The 20,840-nt window shown below is 43.2% G+C and overlaps 1 protein-coding gene across 3 annotated transcripts in view; it reads right to left on the reverse strand.

Moving 5' to 3' along the window:
• The window catches only part of lrrfip1a (leucine rich repeat (in FLII) interacting protein 1a), a gene marked incomplete at its 5' end in the record, with an annotated part of 42,011 nt that extends 21,560 nt beyond the window's left edge, over positions 1-20,451 (reverse strand). For all 3 annotated transcript variants that reach the window (XM_079230826.1, XM_079230824.1, XM_079230827.1), the window contains 2 exons: positions 4,867-4,953; positions 20,362-20,451. In XM_079230826.1, coding sequence (XP_079086952.1) covers positions 4,867-4,953; positions 20,362-20,451 — 177 coding nt within the window. The remainder of the gene's footprint in view (positions 1-4,866; positions 4,954-20,361) is intronic.
• Between the last annotated feature and the right edge of the window lie 389 nt (positions 20,452-20,840).

The raw sequence follows: 20,840 nt of genomic DNA on the forward strand, positions 1-20,840 counted from the left end.
AAATGAACACAAACACCTTTGCCATTGTATTTCTTGAGGAGGATTCGGAAGGTGTCACATGACCAAAGAAGCATATGCTGCCTCGTAAGGATAGACATGCTTATGAATATCACTCAATCTTTATATAAACCCTGAAAGAAGCATTATACTCCTCACTGTATTTAACATTGAAGCATCAAGTTGTGTCTGCATGGCCTTGAGCTATAGTGTGACACAAGAAATGAGGATCAACATTCAAATAAAGTAAATATTAACAACCAGAACTCCAATATTCTTCGTAGCTTGCCACTTTAAATGAGTAGTTTGTCATTTTAGGAAATCGATTGGTCTCTTTCTTAGTTTGAGGAGAAGATTGATACCACTCTTACATCTGTGCAGAATTAATCTACAGCTTTAATCTACAACATTAATCTGCAGCCAGTTAGCTTAGCATAACAACCTGTGACGGGGAGAAACACCTAGCTTGGTGCAAAGAAGTGTAAAGAATAAATAAACACATTTAAATTGGGCTACGTGCCCCGCTAAAGCTGACTAGGTAGGTTCACAAATCATCAGATCTCAAAACATGTGCCCATAACAAAACACCATCGTGGTCATTAAAAGATGCCCTCCTAATGTGCTTACTACAAAAGCCACAGTCCTCCAGGCACAAGGAAGAATCCCAGCAGGCAAACTACTTCTAATGTTCATAGAGATTCACTGTTGTTTTAAGACGGACTAGAACAATGGTGAACCTATCCTTGGACACATTGTATTTTGTTATTTTTACATTAACAAAATACAAAGTTTGGGTTTTAGGTGACGGACTAGTTCTTTGTTGGGCGCAAGAGAACACTTATGTGAAATACTACAATCTAAAATTATTATTTTTTTCTTTATTGCTGAAACATTACATCAAATGTGCAATTCTATTTGCCTCAACGTGACCTCGCGGAAATCTTCAAAACGACCTCAACCTCTTTACGAGGTGGTGGCACATAATGTGTAGAATGATGTCCCGCCCCCACGGAAACTATTTAGAGTTAGGTTTAGGCAACAAAACCACTTAGTTTGGACAAACATCATGGCTGGGCTCAACACCACTTTTTTATATACCTGTTTTATGGAACAGCAGGTCTCGTGCGCCCTCAGATTTTATTGTGCCATGCTTCCGTTTCAAATGGTTTTCATAAAGAAAAACACATAACCTAACTATTTTAAAATCATACTCGTACTTTTGGCCGCACCGTAACATTAGAAGATATCACCACTAACCCAATTAACCCATTTGTGATATCAGAAACCTGGCTTAATGTTGGTGACGCTCCCCAAATGTCTCCTTCTTCAACCACCCCATGTTGGGGTCTGGTGGAGGGGGAGGACTTTCAGTTGTTTATAACAACAATTTCAAGTGTTCGCTCATCTCCATGGGACACTTTTCATCCTCCGAATTCACTATTAGAGGGCACTCCTCTCTAGAGTAATGCCCAACTATGATAAGGTTCATTGTATCTGACCACAAATGCGTCACGTGAACATCTGTCGTCCCAAAAAACCTGTCAATTATTAACCCTGTGCGCTTCCACACATTTAACGACTTCCTCTGCGGCCAAATTCGTCATCAATGCCACCACCTCATAACACGCTGTGAGGACACATTTGTGCGAGATCGGGCTGATTTGTCTCGTGTGTTATTTCAAACACACCATACGTATAGTTTTCCTCCTCAGCGACACTTTGTCCTCTCGTCTCCGCCGACCTTTCAGACTACAGATAAGTCAGAGGAATCAAGGCAGGAAGGCCAGTGAGTCACCAGTCACAAGTTAAACTTAAATAAATAAGAGTCTGAGCTGTTGTAATAACATGCCACGGCTCCTTTCGTCAATGACAAACATCGCTAAATACAAATAAATACAAAAAGAGCACTGCTTATTTGCACTTGTCCAAATACCACAGAGTGAATCCAACACACACTTGAACCCCTCACTGCTGCACCTCACCGGTTCAGTGCTTTAATCCAGATGTACTACCTTGTATGCTTGCACAATACGTGGATTGGCTGCTTTGTATTTCTGGCTCTCAGAAGTCAACTCCCAGCTGACCTCTATGTGCACGGCATCACTTCAGCAACAGCAGCACTCCTCGGCGATCAATGGGAGTACGACCTCCCGCCGTCTCAGTTTATAGCTTCGGTCAGGAGGACAGCTAGCGGTCCGGCGCAAACGACCTCTGCAACGCAGAGGACTCCAAGAACGTGCTTCACCACGTCCAGTCATGAAGACAAAGTCTTCCTCGCTTTCGAGCAGGTGACATTGAGTCTCAGAGGTCAGACTTACTCAAACATCTCACCATGAATAGAGATACATTGCTGTGTCACATCCCATTATTTCTGCACAGAATATACCGATTGTTCCAATTATTGACCAAAAGAAACACATCATGTACCTTAACAGTGAACACAGACTAATGCGTAGCAACTTCCTGTGCTCCATGAGCTCCGACTATCTAACATCCGCCTACAAAAGATGCCCTTAGTACAAAAATATGAAAAAATATGTTGTATTCCACCTTTACAGCCAACTGTAAAATGTGACATTTAAGATGTAGCACAGTGGTAAAGTGTTAAATGAACGTGGTAAATGAAAATAAAGATCAATGCATAGTGCACACCAGATCGGCGACTGACTGGATGGGTTACCGTCTGGTTACTTATCTGCAATTACGAGTCTGGACACCCAATTAGCAAGTGAACTACGCAATCGGTTGCGTGTTTTCACCCATTGCGCTCAACTCACCGAGCTTCCCCGGATCGGAGGGGTTCTCGGGCGCCCGGTGAGGGCGGCCCTCAGCCCCCTCCCTGCCAGCCGACGCCCGGCCGTCCTGCTGCCCTCAGGGTGCCAGGAAGGGTTGCATCCTGCGGCCGTCAGCAGGTAAGACCACGGCCGGTCTTGAAGGCAGGATTACAACGGACGAAGGGCAGAGATTTGAGCTCAGACCAACGGAGGCAACCGCGACGGCAATCGTCTTCTGCTACGCGGCCAATAATCCACTGTTAAGTCCGGTCTTCGGCGTGCGAGAAAACGTCCAACAGTCCCGAAGGTGGTTGCGAGAGCGATGGCCCATTGCTCATGTCGGCAACACGGCAACAACAACCCCTCCACCAGGCTGGACTGAGCAACAGACACCCCGCTAAGCTACTTTGGAACTCGGCTAAGGGGTTTAAAGGGACTCACAGACACACACTCAGCTTAACAATGCGTATGACCGCTGTGTGTGTGTGTGTGTGTGTGTGTGTGTGTGTGTGTGTGTGTGTGTGTGTGTGGGCTACAAAGAAGAGCCGACTTGAGACGAGGACTTTTATGTCAAAGGCCACTGGGGTTACATGTGAATAAAGGTCTTGACCTCCAAATCATCTCCAGACGCCTGTAAGCTACCTTCAAGGGCTCCATCTTGACAGGAGAGGCGTTTGTTTGTGAGTATGGGATTACCCCGGGCTAAGAACAGTGAGCTAGGAAAAGCTCCACTCCCCACGCTGCAGATCAGAGGAGCTCAACCAGAGAACGAGAAACTCAAGTAACACACCACTGACCTGCAGTCCAAACACACAAACACACGTTTCTGCACAGAATGGAGCGCTGGTGCCAACACCGGAGGTGCTGCTCTCAGAACCAGAGTTCTAGGGTGTCTTTGCTCTCTGTACTTAACTATGATGTGTAAGCTTTGCAATACATACTGGTGAAGGAAGCATCCACCTTTACACTTAATACCTCTTGTGTCACAGCAGGCCTTTCTGACTAAGGCCTAGTCATTCCTGGAGGGAATCCCCGACTCCGAGGCCTCCAGGTATCGGTTCCAACAACATAAAGGTGCGACAGTGTGCTTTTGGGTTTTCATCTCCACAACAACAAATCCAATCAAATGTGTGACTTGACTAGTTGTTTCCATAAAAAGCCATGGAAGTTTATTTTTTAAATGACCTGAGATAAATCCTAAAAGAGAGAAAGAGATAGCGAGAGAGAGCTTAGTGAGCCTCTTTGAGGATTTCATCTCATTGCTTTGGTAAGTATCCACATTTACTGCCACTAAACCTCTGTTTCACTCGTGTAATGTTTCCTAACCCAATGGCGCCTCATGACTGAGACAGAAGTATATTAATTGTGTTGCTGCATAGTTGGAAACATTGCTTTGACACAAATCTACTTTAATCAGGACAGAGTTTGGGACGAGATGAGCTGCTCCAGTGACATCTCATCACCTATATTCCAGATGTTTTGCATCATTTTGAGAATGATTCCATATCCAGTCGGCCTCTAATGGATTCATTTGGCGTTTTGCAAATTCCCTTTCTGCAGTGTAATACATATTTTGATGGAGGTTATGACATTAAAGTACAGACGGGATTGATAAGGAGGTGAGTGTTTTATCAATTCCTCCTGAATCAATACATAACCAATAATCAATAAAATGAGTTTCTTTCCATTTTCAAGCTTATTTTCTGCACTTTCTATGAACAACAACAAGTGAATCCTTGGCGGTTCTCCTCAGTACTGCAGTCACAGCAGTCTGTTTACACCTCTGACCTCTGACCTCTAACCCCCCGGGACTTAAGAGCCCCGGCTTAAGAGCGTGAAGCACCGTGGACAGGAAATGCTTTAGGTCTGAACTGCCAAGAACAAAGTCCCAACAAGACTGAATCCCTTTGTTATTCGCGGGTCATGGATTATCAAGCTGTGTGGCAGACAGCAGCACCTAGTGGGACCAACATGAACGTGAAAGTACGCTGATCTCCCACCCCTGATGTTGAGCTGTTTGGGTTTAGGCAGAACATAAGTGATACATGGGATACATGGGTACAACTTGGATGTGAGAGTGTGTCTGGACTCGTACCTCTTTCTGCTGTCGCTCCAGCTCCTTCATGCGGATCTCTCTGGCCTCGGCCCTGGCTGCCCTCTTGGCTGCCAGCCTTGCCTCGGCCTGAGCGGCAGAAAGAAATAGAAACAGAGAGAGAGAAAATGGGGGGAAGAAAAAGAGATGTGAGACAGTTGCCAATTTAGCTGGACTAAAGTGTCACACAGATCTACAGATGCTGAACAGGTCCAGTTCCTCAGAGTTCTTAATTGACGTGGAGTTTTGTGGTTAATGGTCGGGAAGGGAACGCGCCATATGTTTAAAGTAAATTAACCCTGAAACCAAAGTTGTAGGGTTTTATAGTTAAATACAGGAGTAGTGCTTATAAACCGTGACGAATCAGTGGAAACAAAATCAGAAAATAGATTCTAAAAGATTTTACACTGCAGTATGTGGCAGTAGACTGGATGAGAAGTGTTGTAACGGTGTATCACACAGAATATCAAGTGTCCTGATGTATTTAGAAGTACGCGGCCTCGTGGGAATATAAAGACCCACGCGGACATGCAGTCACAGCGACGTGTAAATGTGCGTATGGATTTAGATTTCTGTATTCGAAGGCATTCCCTCTGCTCCGCTCAGCACTCGGGGCAAGAGCAGGGCTTCTCCTTAAAAGGACCTCTCTGAGAGCGCGTACGCCGCTAGGAGTGTGCGCCACACAGGCCGTGTGTGTAAGCGCTTCCTTCCTCTAGCTTTGTGGCCGACACTACGCGGTTACAGGCCGTTTGCCTCTGGGCGAGGTCGATAATGCTTCTATTCAATTGGAGAAAATAACTCTGGCTCTCCCAGAAAGGTCCACAGCATTTGTCAAGTTGAATGTTCTTTTTGTTTTGGTTTAAAGAGTGAAGCTACAGCATTTGAACAGCCTAATTTATTATTATTATGTTACTGTTCTGGGTCTAGCGAGGTTGGTCCCCATAGACCGTATAGGAAGTAAATGGAAGATACCATATTCCCAATGGGGAGGAGCGACAAAGAGACCTGCATTCTCTCGATATGTTTTTCCTTGTTAAATAGATTCAACTATAATATTATAGGTAAAAACATTCTTACTTTGACATTGCATTTGAGTGATGTCATATTGTGTTTGACTGGCCATGCTGTACATTGTGGTGCTGTACATGGTCCAACTATGTGCGTTACTGCTACTGTAGGAAGTCGCCACACAGAAATGGCAATATGTTGAAATGATGTTCATAGCATACGACTTATCACAGAGCGGCTTGCACCGTCATGGTTGCCCCGTCCACATCCTGTGTCGCTTCACAATGCAATATTGTGCAACGTATCGAGGTCAGCGCAGCAATGCTTCCTCTCCATAAATGAAGTGTGTACGCTCTTGAAGTTAAAGATGCAGGATTGGAGTTACGAGCTCTGAGGTGTGCAGACTTACATAACGCCCATCTGCTTGAATCGGCTCTTAAAATGTTCCAGCGGTGGAGGGTCGACAGAGGCCTAACATGTCTGAACAGCAGGCTTGTTGCTGCATCAGAGGAGATGCGTTTTAACCCTGCAGCGAGCTGTGAGTGCGCTAAGCACCTCCTGCTCAATTCTGTGAATGGGTACCAAGAAATAAAAAAGCACACCGACATGGGCCTCATCGCAGTGTAGGCCCTAAACCCTGAACCCTCAGGGACTTATTGACATCACCTGGTAAGCGGTTGAATGAGAGACACTGAGGGCTTGAAAATGGTGAAATGACCTCATGCGAGATGAGGTCATTTTAAATAATCTATTTACTTGTTTTTGTCAAAACAGCTTCAATGACAAAATGAAATGTTTGATGAATAAATAAATAAATAATATCTTCTGGTTTCATGCGTTTTTTTCCTAATGTTTCTAAAACACACAGGTTCCATCCTCTTTGGGTAATTTTTTTTTTTACGTCTCCATGCTTCCACTGGTTACTGTCAGATTGCAATGAATTGTGGGTAATTCCCTTGGGCAGAGTCTGCAGCCAACGCTGACTTACGGAAAGGGTTCATAAAAAGCTCTAAATGTCCTCAAACACTCGATGATTTCAAACCCTCACAGACTTTACAGGAGCGTGATACAAAGTCCGTGAGGGTGGAGACTGATAACTAATCAGGATTCATCTGAGCGATGAGGGAGGTTTTCCAGAAATAGCCCTTACTGATTGCCCCCACCCACTTTACTGACCTTACATGGCATTTCCTCTAAGTCAATGATTGCCCATTGTCCTTGGGATTCTTAACATTTTGTGCCGTTTCAGACACACAAGGCCTGTACCTGTGCTGACGCATCTCCACTGAAGCGTGCGCCGTCTCTCCCTCTTAAACACATGTTGTCCTCCCACGACCCTCGTGGTTGTCAAAGCTACAGCGTCAAAGGAGTGACATGACGTCAGTCTCTTGGGCCTCCAGCGGCGTAAATGCAGCTCTTGAAAATCTCTTTGCTCTCAGGGGTCAAGACCTTTTAGTCTTTTTTTCACCAGCTTGTACAGGACCTTCTTTTGACTTCTTTTGAATGAGAGGCAAGAGTTTGGGGTGGGAATAATTGGCAAACATGTTACCAGCAGTTTTAAGTGTAGGTGTCAGATGGGTGGGTGCTACAGTACCACATACAATACAACACAGCACAATAAGGGCTGGGACATGCAGACAATCATATCGTACCGAGAGACTTTCCTGTGTGAATGAAAACTTACTTGACACTCTGAATTGTCCGGCTGCAGTAAACCCCACCCATCAACAGCAAGCGGATAAAAAAAGAAGAAAAAAGTGATTTCCAAGTCCATTACTCATTTAGTTTCTCACATTCTGCCGTCACCTCTTCTGTGATCCTCTGTTTAAACTGCGACACGGCTTACAATTAATGAAAAGCCATTTACACCATGAAACAAAAAAACAAAACAAACCAATATGGACGGATATAGGGCTTCTAAATGCTGCCCCACTCTAATTGAGTCTATGGAACGTCGGGGTAAAAGGAACGGTTTCTTTTGTTTCCTTAAAAATAAACCCATTCGTTACCGGTTAAAGGGTGTTAGGCTGTCAAAAGCAATAGTAACCAAAACAGACACCACTAATACCAACACATACATCATGTTTTGAGATCGACAATACATTATACAGTCTATTAAACTTAAGCGTGTTTGCCAAGCAGATAACAGGAAATCAGTCATGGTAATTTTTGCATGACTGCATGCCAGAAACAGAAATCTTCAAGTGCAGCATGACTGGTGCTAAAGTAAATATATAGCCAGTAAAAAGGGGAAAGAGAGCATTCAGACTTTCCTGCAGCCTATAAATCATGTGCAAAGTTGTGTTCTTGCCATTTTGTAATCTCCCTGTGCTGCTGGTTTCAGTACAAGTCTGAGTGGAGCGGCACAGCGAAACCCTCTTCATACTAAGAGGTGTGAAAGATGACATCATTTAGACATTACGGTGGGCCTTTTTTACTTGGTGGGAGCATGCACATGCCTAAAAATACGAGGGTTCATTTTTGACAAAACGCATCATTAAACCACAGACAACTTAAAAATTAAAAATAAAAGGCTTTTTCAGTATCTGCAAAAGCTGAGGACCAATGCTGTTATTAAAGCAGGTACAAATTGATCTTCAACAGTAAGTGTGAGCAGTTAAATATTATTTGAGAATGTCTACAACAGATCAAAGCGTTGAGTCAGCACTCTCCTCCGAGGTTGATCACTTACCGGGCGCTACAAGAGTTGCCTGGAAGCGTCAAACTCCACCACCATGGTTTACTAGACAACTTGAAACAAATGCTGAGACGAACACCGTATTCCTTAGACTATTAGTATGTCGTTTATAGTACAATTCTTAAAAACAAACAACAAAACAGTACCTTCGTGCAGTTATCAAAACACACCATTATGTCAGTGTCTGTGAGTGAGTGGAATCTGGGATCATCCGAGTGGCCACACATGTTGTTCCTACCAGTGTACTGTAGGTGCCTCTAGTCATGCATCTAAAGAGGCCAAAAGACAGAATCCCACATCATCCTTCCTCCTCCTTCACAGCTATTTATACTGACCTACATGCTCTCTGGTTCTATCAAACCTGCTCTAATTCACCACTATTTCAGCAGGGTGACTGTACTCCTGAGACTAAATGAGCTAGTTCATTACAAAAATGGATGCTCGAACATGAGCGGGCATAACCGTTGAAATGTTAGATGCTGATAAAAGAAGAAAACAAAACAACGAAAGACTTGAGAGGAAGGCTGATTTCAAACATATTGTGTAAAGGGGGATTATGTAACAGTGTTGTTCAGCAACCAAAATGGCCGGGTATTTTAATGGCCGCGGGCGGCGACAGGCAAGACAAAGACAGCAAACAGCAATGACTGATTTCTGACCAGCGAAGAGGTTTGACTGAGTTTCAAATGAGGTGGGACCATTAAGTGGATACACACAGTTTGTCTGTTATCCAGCTGAAGGTCATGATGACTAGCTCGCTTCCTCTTTGCAGAACCGTATAAACCACCCAGATGTTGCTTAAAAAGGGAGTGGCTGCTAGAAACGCTCAGCTCACACTGTTAACGTCACAGATATGAGTCAACTGAACACACGTCTTTTTCCTACAACTGGTCAGAAATGGATAAATTAAGCCTTTGTTTCCAAACCCTTACCAACTCTCTAGCTCATAGAGAAAAAGTACACCGACACCAACCATGGAAAACTACTTTGCTCACGTAAATGCCAACTATGTAAACGCCTTCAGCGGCCAATAGGTGCTCCAGCTCCAAGCAGGAAGCAGCAAACTGGGTCGACGAGGAAAGGACTCGGGAGGCTCAAGAACGTGAACCAGTCTTGGTTCCCCTGGAATGGGGAAGAGGAGGAGAAATTGCCCCACATTCTGCGGTGCTGTCCCTTTTTTAGGTGTTTTTTTCCGGTCCAAGGCCAGAACACTTTTTCTAAATGTACATTTTCACATGGAGCAGGATGGGATATAATCTCAAAAGGAATCTAGTTGTAGTCTTGCAATTAGTGACCCTGCAAGATCCCCAGTCTTTGCCAAGTCTTATAACATTTTATATAATAATAATAATAATAATAATAATAATAATAATATAGTAGTCTGTGACTTATGACACATTGTCAATGTTTGAGGGTATCCTAGTCTTGTATGGAAGGGCACAATGGAAATAGATTTTGGAGGCTGACGCCTGTCTATATTTCCGTGTCTATATATGTTTTACTGGAATTTATTAATAAATTCATAAATGTATCAAAGTTTATTCTTGACTTTATGGGTTAGCAACGCTTCAACTTTTTCACGCAGCCTTCATCAGTGGATGGAGTTTGCTCAGTCGTCAGGGCTCCGGGTCTGTTGCACGTCAGTTTAGTGTCAGTAACATCTCGTTAGTGATATTAAGCAATCAAGTTAATTATTGACTGAAAAAATGTTTTCAAAATCTGTTTTTCCCGAAGCAAACTCCATCCAGTGACGAAGACTGTGTTGAAAGCTGCAAAAAACGTATCTAGTGAGCGGACCTTCAGTTGGGATTGTTTTGTCAAATCACTCAATTTGCTGACATGCCAGATGACAACCTTTCACAGTAGCACCTTCTCATTGTCAGGAAGATTCAAGACAATCAAGATTAGTAAAGGACGGACTACCATCAGCGCCAAGAAAAATGGCTATTGCTACATACATAAATCTTTACCAAGGATGTTGATGTTTTCCCTCGATAACTATGGAATTCTGTTCATATTTATATCGACACACATAGTAGCACAATTACATATCTTACTCACTATTTTCAGCGTGGTAATCCATTTAGGAGACACTGGAAACTTGTTAAAAACACAAAAGGAGGAAGGGCGTATTTTAAAGACTAGAATGTAAATAACTATACTAAATATGAAATAATTTCTTTACTAACCCTTTCCAAAGAGACGATTGTGCATCAAAAAGCACGAGCCTCTGCTTGGACTTTTGATGGCTTCTGCATTAGTTTATTTAAGTCTAAGTATGTTTGTGTATGCGTTGCATATGCCTTTTGAATAACAACAAATGTGTACAAATGCACCTAATATTTTTTCCCTTTTCCCCGCACGCTCATGAAACACCTTTGACTGCGGGTCACTCGAGGATAAAGTCCCGTCTGCCTCCACTCACACAGCCATGCAACTAAACCTCAGGCCACAAACGCATGGAGCAGCTGCAGAGCTCTGAGCACTGCAAACAAACCCGTTAGCCATTGGGAGGGAATAAAACAAATAGTGTGCTTCAGGGATTTCTAAAGATAGAAATCAAGCGAGGCAGCCTGGTTTCAACAGTGAAGGAATGCAGTGAAACCATCAAATCCACATTACAGTTCCATAGTTTAGGGTTTCTTCAGATTCAAATGCAGAAGTACCAACAAAGTGCATCATTCCCAGCACATTAATATTATTCCTAATCAAGACAGTGAATTGTGGAAAGTAGAAAATCCTCAAGCATTCCTCTCAAGAAACTGTGGGTCGTACTAAATAAAGACTGTAGTGTACTGTATAGACCTCTTTCGTTAGTTAACATGATGTATTTTTGTGGCCGGAGTCTCGGTGAAGGCAGAATAATTCAGTGAACAAATTAGTTGCCGCTGTCTAGCAAGTTTTGTTGCCTTATTTTTATAATAGCTTAAAGATAATTGAAATAACTATGGACAGCGAGTGTTGCTTTAGAAAGAAAGTTAGCCAATGGGACTAACGAGAGGACGGCTGGCTAGTGTTGGAGATGGCGAGGTAGCTAACTAATTTGTCAGCTGCTAAGTTAGTAAAACACCGTAGAAAAGCACATTACCGTCGCCAGATAAGTGACAGCTTTGTTCAGATCGTGCTCTGTAACGAGTGTTGTATGAAAGAACGACTGAATTAGCAAGCTAGCCAAGAAGCCAGCCGTTCGCTAGCTTGCTTGCTAATACCACAAAGCTTTGATGCTAAACTGGAAAACAAGCTGAACAGCGGGCGATCTCTCTGATTGTTTTGCCTTCTGTGGGAGCGTGCTGCTGTGGAGGTTAGCAGGAGGCTAAGCTAAACTATTAGCAACCTTTTCTCTCCATCTCTGAAACAGTTTTATTATCTCAAATGAATGCAATATCGAATCTGACGCCAAGCAGCACAACTGATTGGCCCACTGCTGAAGTGACTTGTGTTTTCCACTGTTTTGCCTCTTGCCAACACTGTGACGTCGTCATGGCATCAGCTGCAAAAGCATCTTTATTACTATCATATGAGATATTTGGGCTATTCCCACGTTTCCAATTGGTTACACACCGTGGGGCCCTCGTCGTTTCCTTTGTGGGAGTAATAGGAAGCTTCCTGTCGCCTAAAAATTGTGCTTCAGGCAGCAACAGTTTATGTTGCAACTTTGAAGCATGATGGGAGACAGCAATGCCTCACAAGAAGTTAGACAATGCAGCTCTGTGAGCGCAGTGAACAACAGGAGATCAGTTGCAGAGAGAAATGCCTGTGACAAAAAATGATATATTTCTTAGTGCTACATGCATGGGGAGGGGCGCACACATTTCAAACCAATTCTGGCCAAGTCCTAAGACATTTGAACTCTGAAATGAAAACTTTAGAAAGCAGCATGAACAGATCATCAGTAGTGGCTGCTGCTCTGGTCGCATGGTGACGTCTTCCCGTCAGGAACACTCTGAAGTGTTGGCCCTACTTGCTGGTAGCTTCAACACTGCTTCACCACCAACTGTTATGAGTGCACCTCCCCCACTCCCTTAGTGTACCTGATTTGATGAATTGTATTACCTGCACTAAATCTCCCACTAACCTCCCTCCCCCCACCCCCGCCGTTCCTTAAACTGTGGAGAAAAAGCCCCTGGATGAATAAACAGGAAGGGGTTTGAGATAACAATCTGTACGTGCTGTGCATGTGATGATGTCATCAAGAGGAAGCCAGAGAATGCAGAGTCTCCACTTCCTTTAAAGGAGACGCGAGTCAGGCGAGCCGAACTGAAGCCGGTGGTTTGTGTATACACACACACACACACACACACACACACACACACATACACACACACACAGATCAGGAAACACACAAGTAATTTGTTTGGACCATTAGCGCTTGTTTAAGTACTTCATGGCATAATGGGTGCTCACTGGGAAATGTCAATCTGCTCCAGACATATTCTGGGCGGCACAGCTGTTCGATTCGCCCAAAGGGAAAGAGCAGGAAACCCAAAGAGCCATGTTTAAAAGGTGAAGCACATTCAAAACATCTAAAAGAGGCAGTAGATTCTTATTCTTGTACTGGGATAGAATTACAAGAGTTCACTATTTATTCAGTTTTTGTTCCTGTTGGCTGTCATCGTGTAAATGTTCACTGCTCGTCTTCTACGGATGAACTTGGCTGTGGCTACGTGAGGGACTGGGTGTTGCCAAGATGACCAAGAATGAAACAGGGGATTGTGTGGTGGGCTTCCCCTTCCTCACAAGCCCCAGACTAATCCACTCTAAATACTCAATTCTCCTCGACGCGTCACTGAGCTTCTGGCAACAACGAGCACCAACCGGGAGACGTAATCCCCAGTGTAGCTCAAACTCAAAGGCAAAACAGACGATCCACAGAAACCTGAAGAGTCTCGTATGAATGACTGGGGCTAAATACAACAGTAATCCTATCATTCGTCTGATTGTCTGGGAGTAATATTTATTGGATTTATTTATTCACCAGGGACAGTGCACGGTAATCATTATTTCAGCTTGCACCTCAATGTAAAGTGCCAGAGTTAGCTAGAGAGCTCATTTCCATCGGTCATACCTGGGCAGGTTAATACAAATGGGATACGACTCTGGTAGACCTGTTAATCACATCAAGATTACTCTGCTTTATGGTCTGTTTGACTCTAAATGGACCATAATTTACTAAAGGAACATCATGCTGTATTGACTCCAGTCAATACAGCATGATGTTCCTTTAGTAAATTATGGTCCATTTAGTTTATGGTCTCAATCTCTAGACTAGAGATTGAGACCATAAACTCATGTTTACAATGTTTACCGAGGAATGAATCAAGAGAGAAGTAGAGTCACTTTCTCAATCAGACTTCTCTGAAAAAGTAAGATTGCGATATTGCCTGGTCTGTCAGTCTATCGAGTCAGACTTAAATCACAACGGCACCAACAGTCTACCGACGTGACATAGTCTTAGAAATAGAGTAGAATGGACATTCCTATCCCATTTCTAGTGGTGCTTTGAGCTAAATGCTAACATCTGCATGCTAATATGCTCACAATGTCAGCGCTAACAAACTGATCTTCAGCAGGCATAATGTTTAGCATGTTCACAATCTTTAGCATGTTAGCACGCCAACATGTGCTAATTAGCATTAAACTCAAAGTAAGTGCCTGATGGGGATGTCGGTAGTTTTGTTTGCAGGTATTTTGGTCGTAAACCAAAGTATAGGAGGACTGAAACTTTGATCAGTAACAACTGTAAATCAGATTGGAATGATTTTTATAGATATTTTTACCAATTTCTTGACAGATGACCAGCTGTGAAGTTCTCCAAGTTCAAACACCGAAGTTAGCTATAAAGTTATATAAAACATTTTTTCACAGCGTATGATGGGGATGTCAAATCCCTGTATGTTGCCTTTTTTATTATTCCAGTGATTCCTTAAACCAAACAAACCAAAAAGTTATATTCAGTCTATGATGCAAACCACAAAATGTTATTCCATCAAATGTATTGCGCCATTGACAAGTTATGGAATCTTGTTGTGATGCGCTAAGCGTGAGTGTAAGGTTGATTTAAATGGAGGGAGAATCAAAGCAAATGTTTGGGTCTCGTTGTGAACAATCGTCTCAGAACCACGTCTAGTCCGTTCTGGAGCGAAGTCAGCTGCCACTTCAATAACAAGAGCAAACTACATTTGAGAAAATGCAAAGCAATAATGGAATAATGTTTAAAATGGGATTAAACAACAGCAATTAAATCGCTCTCCAACCAGTAGATGGGCTGGAATGCGCACAAAACTTTACAGTTTAATGTGTTAAAGCAAGAACGGAATGCGGTCTGCATTGACTGGTCAATAAATATGATTGGTTCTCGTTACCGTCTGCTTCATACTCAATGAATAGCTCCTCCTTCAGTTCACTGAATGCCTGCAGCCACCTGAAGGCAGCAGGACACTACTGAAGGACTGCCTTTGATTTGGCTCATCGCCACACCGTGTGCTCCATATTACACTTCACTCAGCCCTTTTGCACTTGGGGCTGATGCACATGCATGAACCAAAACAGCAGGTGCACCGGTCGATGCCCACACAGTCCGTGCGCCTGCCACTTTTCCACTTGCGTGATGGAAATAGGACCCTCGGGCTCCGCTGACCCTCACTGACATGTTAAACTGCTGGCTGCCATGTTCTATCTTTCTCTTTCATGTGTTGGACCCAATTTAAAATGAAGTTCTGTGTGTCTCAACCACGCTGGGCCATCCGACATGGCTGCACAGCAATACACCTCACGTGGACCACGTTGGGTTGAAGAGACAAATGAGATGGGATGTCACTGTGTGCAATCTGAAGCTGCTCCATTAGTAACCAAGCACGACTGAGGATGTCTGACTTTTACATACACGCATCTTATACTGCAGTATATGTCATTTAAAGCAAGCACAGGAATATTATCTACGTAAAGAGCAGTTTGTGTGTGAGTATTAAACAACCTTGACTGTAATCTACTATTTATCAGAAAGATATCAACATGTGTTTTGACTTTCCAACACATTAAGGAACGCAACTCTTTAAACTATTAGTCAATATTTATTTAAGGGTGCCGTAGAGTTAAATTTAACAGCATTCACAAGCCAAGCACGTGCTGACTAGCAAACTCGGCTAGGTTTACACCGTGACACAGAGAGCGGGGTGTAATTCAAACTGGGACTGAATCTTTACCAGAAGCTTCCAGAAAAGTGAGAGCTTGCCTCGGGCCAAACTCCAGGTCTGCTGTCCAAACTGTGATCATCACCATCTGACACAAGACACCGTGGCATAGAGAGACAACCACAACTTGTACAGGGTTGGATTTAATTATTTATTTTTCATTATTTTTTTCAGTGGGAGTTTATCATGTACCCATTATTCTGTCCAGTCAACATCACCAAACAACAAGCACGGCCTTCTGTAAACATAACTTGCACACAAGATAAGCTTCGGATAGATTCAGTGCTTTGTGTCACAAGTGGTTGAATTAGTGGCTAGCTGATGGCTCACCATCACAGCTCAACGGTTTGTAGAGGTTTAATGCTCCATCATGACTATTCTCACATAGACTTGTTGTTTACAGGAGACTACCCACCCAGAAGGGCAGCTTACCGAGATTTGGTAACTGATCTAATGTGTTTACACTAGTCATGTTTACACTATACCAATGAACTCAGATCAAAACCATCTATTTTCAGGTCTTTTTTCCCACCTAATGGGATAGACTGGTGATATCGGCCCAACTTCCATTATTAAAAGGCATAAAAAACGTAGGAGTACAGATTTCACCAAAGGAGCTCTGTTCTATGTAGAACATTAGACATATCTACGTAATAACTTCAATTAAGGACAATTTCACGGCACAAATGGTTGTTAAATTACCAAAACCTTCTTCAGAGTGGAACCACAGGTTCCACACTACAGCTTGCTCAGACCAAAAGACAAGTAAATAAGCAATGGAAGGATTGCCCGTTAGAAAAGCATGCAGAGCATGCACTTGTCTAAATATGAAAAAGGTGAAGGGATCACCAGTTCATCCTGAGGGGAACATGAATTTCTGCTCCAAATGGAATGGCAATCCATCCAACAATCACAGCTGTCAACCTTGTGGTGGCAGCCTTCATGAAAGACGTCTAACATTCTGTGAAGAGGTAGAACCTGAGCCAGTACTGGCTGTGAAAAGGTTTCTAACCCTTTGACCCTGCAGATGAACTCTACTGAACCTGAAACGGGCACAACGTTCACAGAGGTTGCCGAGAAGAGACAATGATGCGCTCTATTCGGTAAAAAAGTGTTTTGGGGCGAAAGGGAAACTATATAGTTACCACGATACGTTCAAATGTAATCGTATCAAATGTGGGGTTGTTTTTAGTGAGAAACATACTTAAATACAGCCGTTTGAAAATGTTTGCATAACTATTTAAAATAGATATTAGAAAGAGAATTATGACCCCTTTAACTTCCTAAAACTAGCTCTATGCAACCTATAATGCATAATTAAAATAACTAATACCAAGATTTTTTTTTTAATCAAGGCCCGTATTTAAATCAAAATACAATAATTGATTTCCTAATCATTTGAAGTGTGTTTTTATTTGACAGAATCGGCAAAGAAAACTATACATACCCCTCTATACATTACATTGATCAAAGATGTTATGAAACACCTGCATTGAGACATTCCCTTCACACAGCCGGGTGAGAAAAGACAATTAATACCCTCTTAACTCTTTGCTATAAAAAACCAGGTTATACCTAATGTCAGATCTTGATAGTCAAAATGACATTAAATGCTTGTGAATTGGCTTTACTATTGTGTTTATTATTTTTGAGACAAATAGGCTAGTCATGAATATTCTCACGTCATTACAGTTTAAATAGAGAAAGCCCGGCCCAACGTGTTCATGTTACGAACCATGGGATGATGTACAGCAAGCCGGATGTATTGCGTTGGGGAATCCCAAAGGATTCACCCTAAATCACCCTTAAAAAAAGTCTTCTCGCTGTGTTTACAGGCAGATCCACGTCAACGGCCTGTTATTCATAGCAGCAGCCTGCTTTAGAGAAATAACAGACCGTACAATGCCATGACCAGAATCGAGCGTTCAACAACGCCCTGTAATAATCTAGAGCAGTGAAGGTCGGCTATAGTATGCACTCTCCATGCCACTAATTAATGTTTACAAGCGTTTGACGTGGGCAGGGACTCAACTCCCTAAAGTGCAGAATTACTAAATCCCCGGTAGTCTGTGCTGACGTTCTTTCCTGCTGTGTGGTCTTCTCCCATTTGTCCTCAGTCTGGTTTACAGTATTGACAGCTTGTCTGAGCCCTGTGATGGACACTGAGGGGAGATGAAGTTGGGAAATGTGGCCACGACCTGAAACAGCAGCTTTAAACAACCAACCCTCCAACCTTCTGCTCTCCACAGATGGGATTTCACACAGCAGCAACAAACCTTTCCATGCAGCGACACAACGTTTTCCTCGCTGGTGGGACGGCCAGTTGGTGAGCCACATCCCCCACCCACAGGCCCAGTCTAAAACTAGGGTGCAGCAACAGCTGATCTTTCAGGAGCGTCTATTTTTAAAACTCTTGTGCGCAACGGGCCAACTCATCAGCGATGGCATACCGTCCTGTCAGAGGACCGCCAGTGAGGGACTTGACCCTCTCCGCTACTTAAAGGCGCAGACTTTCTCTATTGCTGCACAGATGTGACAGAACAGTTTGGGCCTCGATGCACGCAAGAAGGAGACTCTCCTGTTCGGGTAGTGAGCATCTGCTGACTGAGTAACCAACCGTTAAACTCCCTTATCTCCTCAATGGACCACATGGAGAAAACGATGACCAGCTACAGGAATGTGCAACCTCAGATACATTGGCGCTGCTGTGGAAATAGGCAGCTAAGCGCTTGAGAGAAGAACATTCAAAACAGCCCACCCTCTGTAGGCTTTTTTTTTAAACCACAGCCGAGAAGCAACGACAACGGAGTGCGTGCATGTCCGTTAAGAGTGACATGCAAATTTGTTTGAAACATCCGGGTTGGGGTTAGTACAGAGCCAACTTCCTCCCAAAAACTGAAGGGAAGCGATGGCATGTGATGACGGCGTTCAGGTTTTTAGGCTTATCACCTCGCTGTGGATTCATCTTATTGTAAACATTATAATATAGATATATTTATGCATTAGGCGGGACAGAAATGGAAGACTGTGTTCATCGCTTAGTATCTCACAGATATACCCTCCTCAAAGAAAGATGTACAGTGTCACCGGGTTTCCACTCTTCTCTAGAGTGTCCAGAACTTTTGCCTATGGCTTTAACTTACCTAAAAAAAAAATATGAACCAAACATGCTCACCAAGTTTTAACACATTCAACTGTAAAACAAGTTGGAAAGAAAGCAGTGTTGTGTATTGTGGGGGATTTCCTACGACATAACCGGGAGCAGCTATATTCTCATCCAGAAACCATTTGAACATTAATATGACCACAAGATTTGCCAGGACCTTTGTGAAAAATGACTGAAAAAAAGGTCAACTGTGAGACTGTGCTTGGTTTCTGTACATGCTTGGCATTTAGCTTTGATATCAAAACCCAAATATTGATTTTCCGCCCGTGTTCTCACCACTCAGGGGCCCAAGGGGCAGACAAGAGCGTGCCAGGTGTCACACTTAAAAAAAAAAGGTTGACGACACACAAGGTGATTATTCCTTCCACAAAACTTTAATTTACCCTCACACACACACCAGACGCATCACAATAAAGAGATTATAGTCCTTGAAACGGTGTAAACCTGTCACAACATGACTTTGGCACCCGTTAGCAAACAATCGTGTGTAACTGCTGCCAACATTCGGTCATGCATCAGTGAGAGGGATCCCAACGACTCCTGAACATGAAAGGCCTGTTTCTTACAGGAAAAAACATTTGAGTCAGCTGCTGGTCAGAATGAAGATCTGCCACAGGGCTGCATTTCACACATCTAACTACAAGGATTACCATAACCACACCGTAATGATACATTTACCATATTGTTTGGTTGAATTATATGATACGAAGGAATGATGCATCAGTTAACCAATATAACAGCCAATACTGGCCCTGTCAAACTGTGGTTTACATGTGCATCAATCAAATTGCTTGTTATGTTCACGTAAAGTGGATACTCCTTTATATGTCGTGTGCATGTTTTAGCATATAATCTTTCTTTCTTGCAACTTGTGTCAATGTCCAATCGACATGCACTCGTGCACAGGAAGTCCAATCGTCTTCAGTTAGTTAATTCTATGTTTTCTCTCCATACAAAGCTGTCAGCTCTTGAAGAGAAAGTTTAAAATAATCACAACTGTGTCACCAGACAACACACCTCGTGCTACCTGCTGTGATACAAGTCCCTGCACGTTAATTTTCATACGCAGAGTATAATAACTCGTACATATCTTACAGGCGCACACACCAGATCTGTTACCTCACGAAGTCTACGAAAGTCTGGACATCTATCCCAGAGGCACTGATGGAATACAGCTAACGGGGGCAGACAGTAGAGAGCTATTTGTGTCGGTGGACTGTGTGATTTAAGCTCTTCTTCTTGTACTAGGGGGTTATGGTTTAGGACCGTGAATATCAGCCACTCTGACAACTGACTAATGAAACACTTCCGTCAGGTTTTGGGCTCGTATCTGCGAAAGGAGCCGAGAAGGAACACCTTTCTCCTTCCATACTGACAGGAAGGATTCATTCAACGTTTGAACCAATAAATAAAGAAATATAAACTTCTCCACTCACCTCTCTCGCTATGAGATTGAGCGCATCGTCTTCGGCCGTCGACCTTTCCTTCTTGGTGGACCTTTTCCGTCCTGTGCCCTGAGTCCCCATTGTTTTATCTCTCAGATACTTTGTCCACTAACTGTCGGTTTAAAAAAAGAAAAGAAATCCACACTTTGTGGTCCAAAAAGCGCACCGAATAATCCCAAAACACAGCAGTGACGTCACGTGAACTAAACTAGCTCGCGGCTCTCATGTGTCGCTAAAATATCAAAGTAAACGAAATGAGACAACAAAAACACAAAACAACAAACCGCGTCTGGTCGCGTTCACAGCGTTGATCATTGTCATACATCCGTTTTCTTTGAGGTGTTTTTTTTTACTCTTCTTCCTGTGTTTCTGGCACGACGCAAAAACTCGCGACGAAGTCTGGTTCACGCTGCGTGGGCATCTGCCCCACGTGCGCGTCTGGTGCGTTTACGTGCCAGTTCAGGCGAAAC

The sequence above is a fragment of the Taurulus bubalis genome (genome assembly GCF_910589615.1).
Source record: "Taurulus bubalis genome assembly, chromosome: 15".
NCBI classification, from domain to species: domain Eukaryota; kingdom Metazoa; phylum Chordata; class Actinopteri; order Perciformes; family Cottidae; genus Taurulus; species Taurulus bubalis.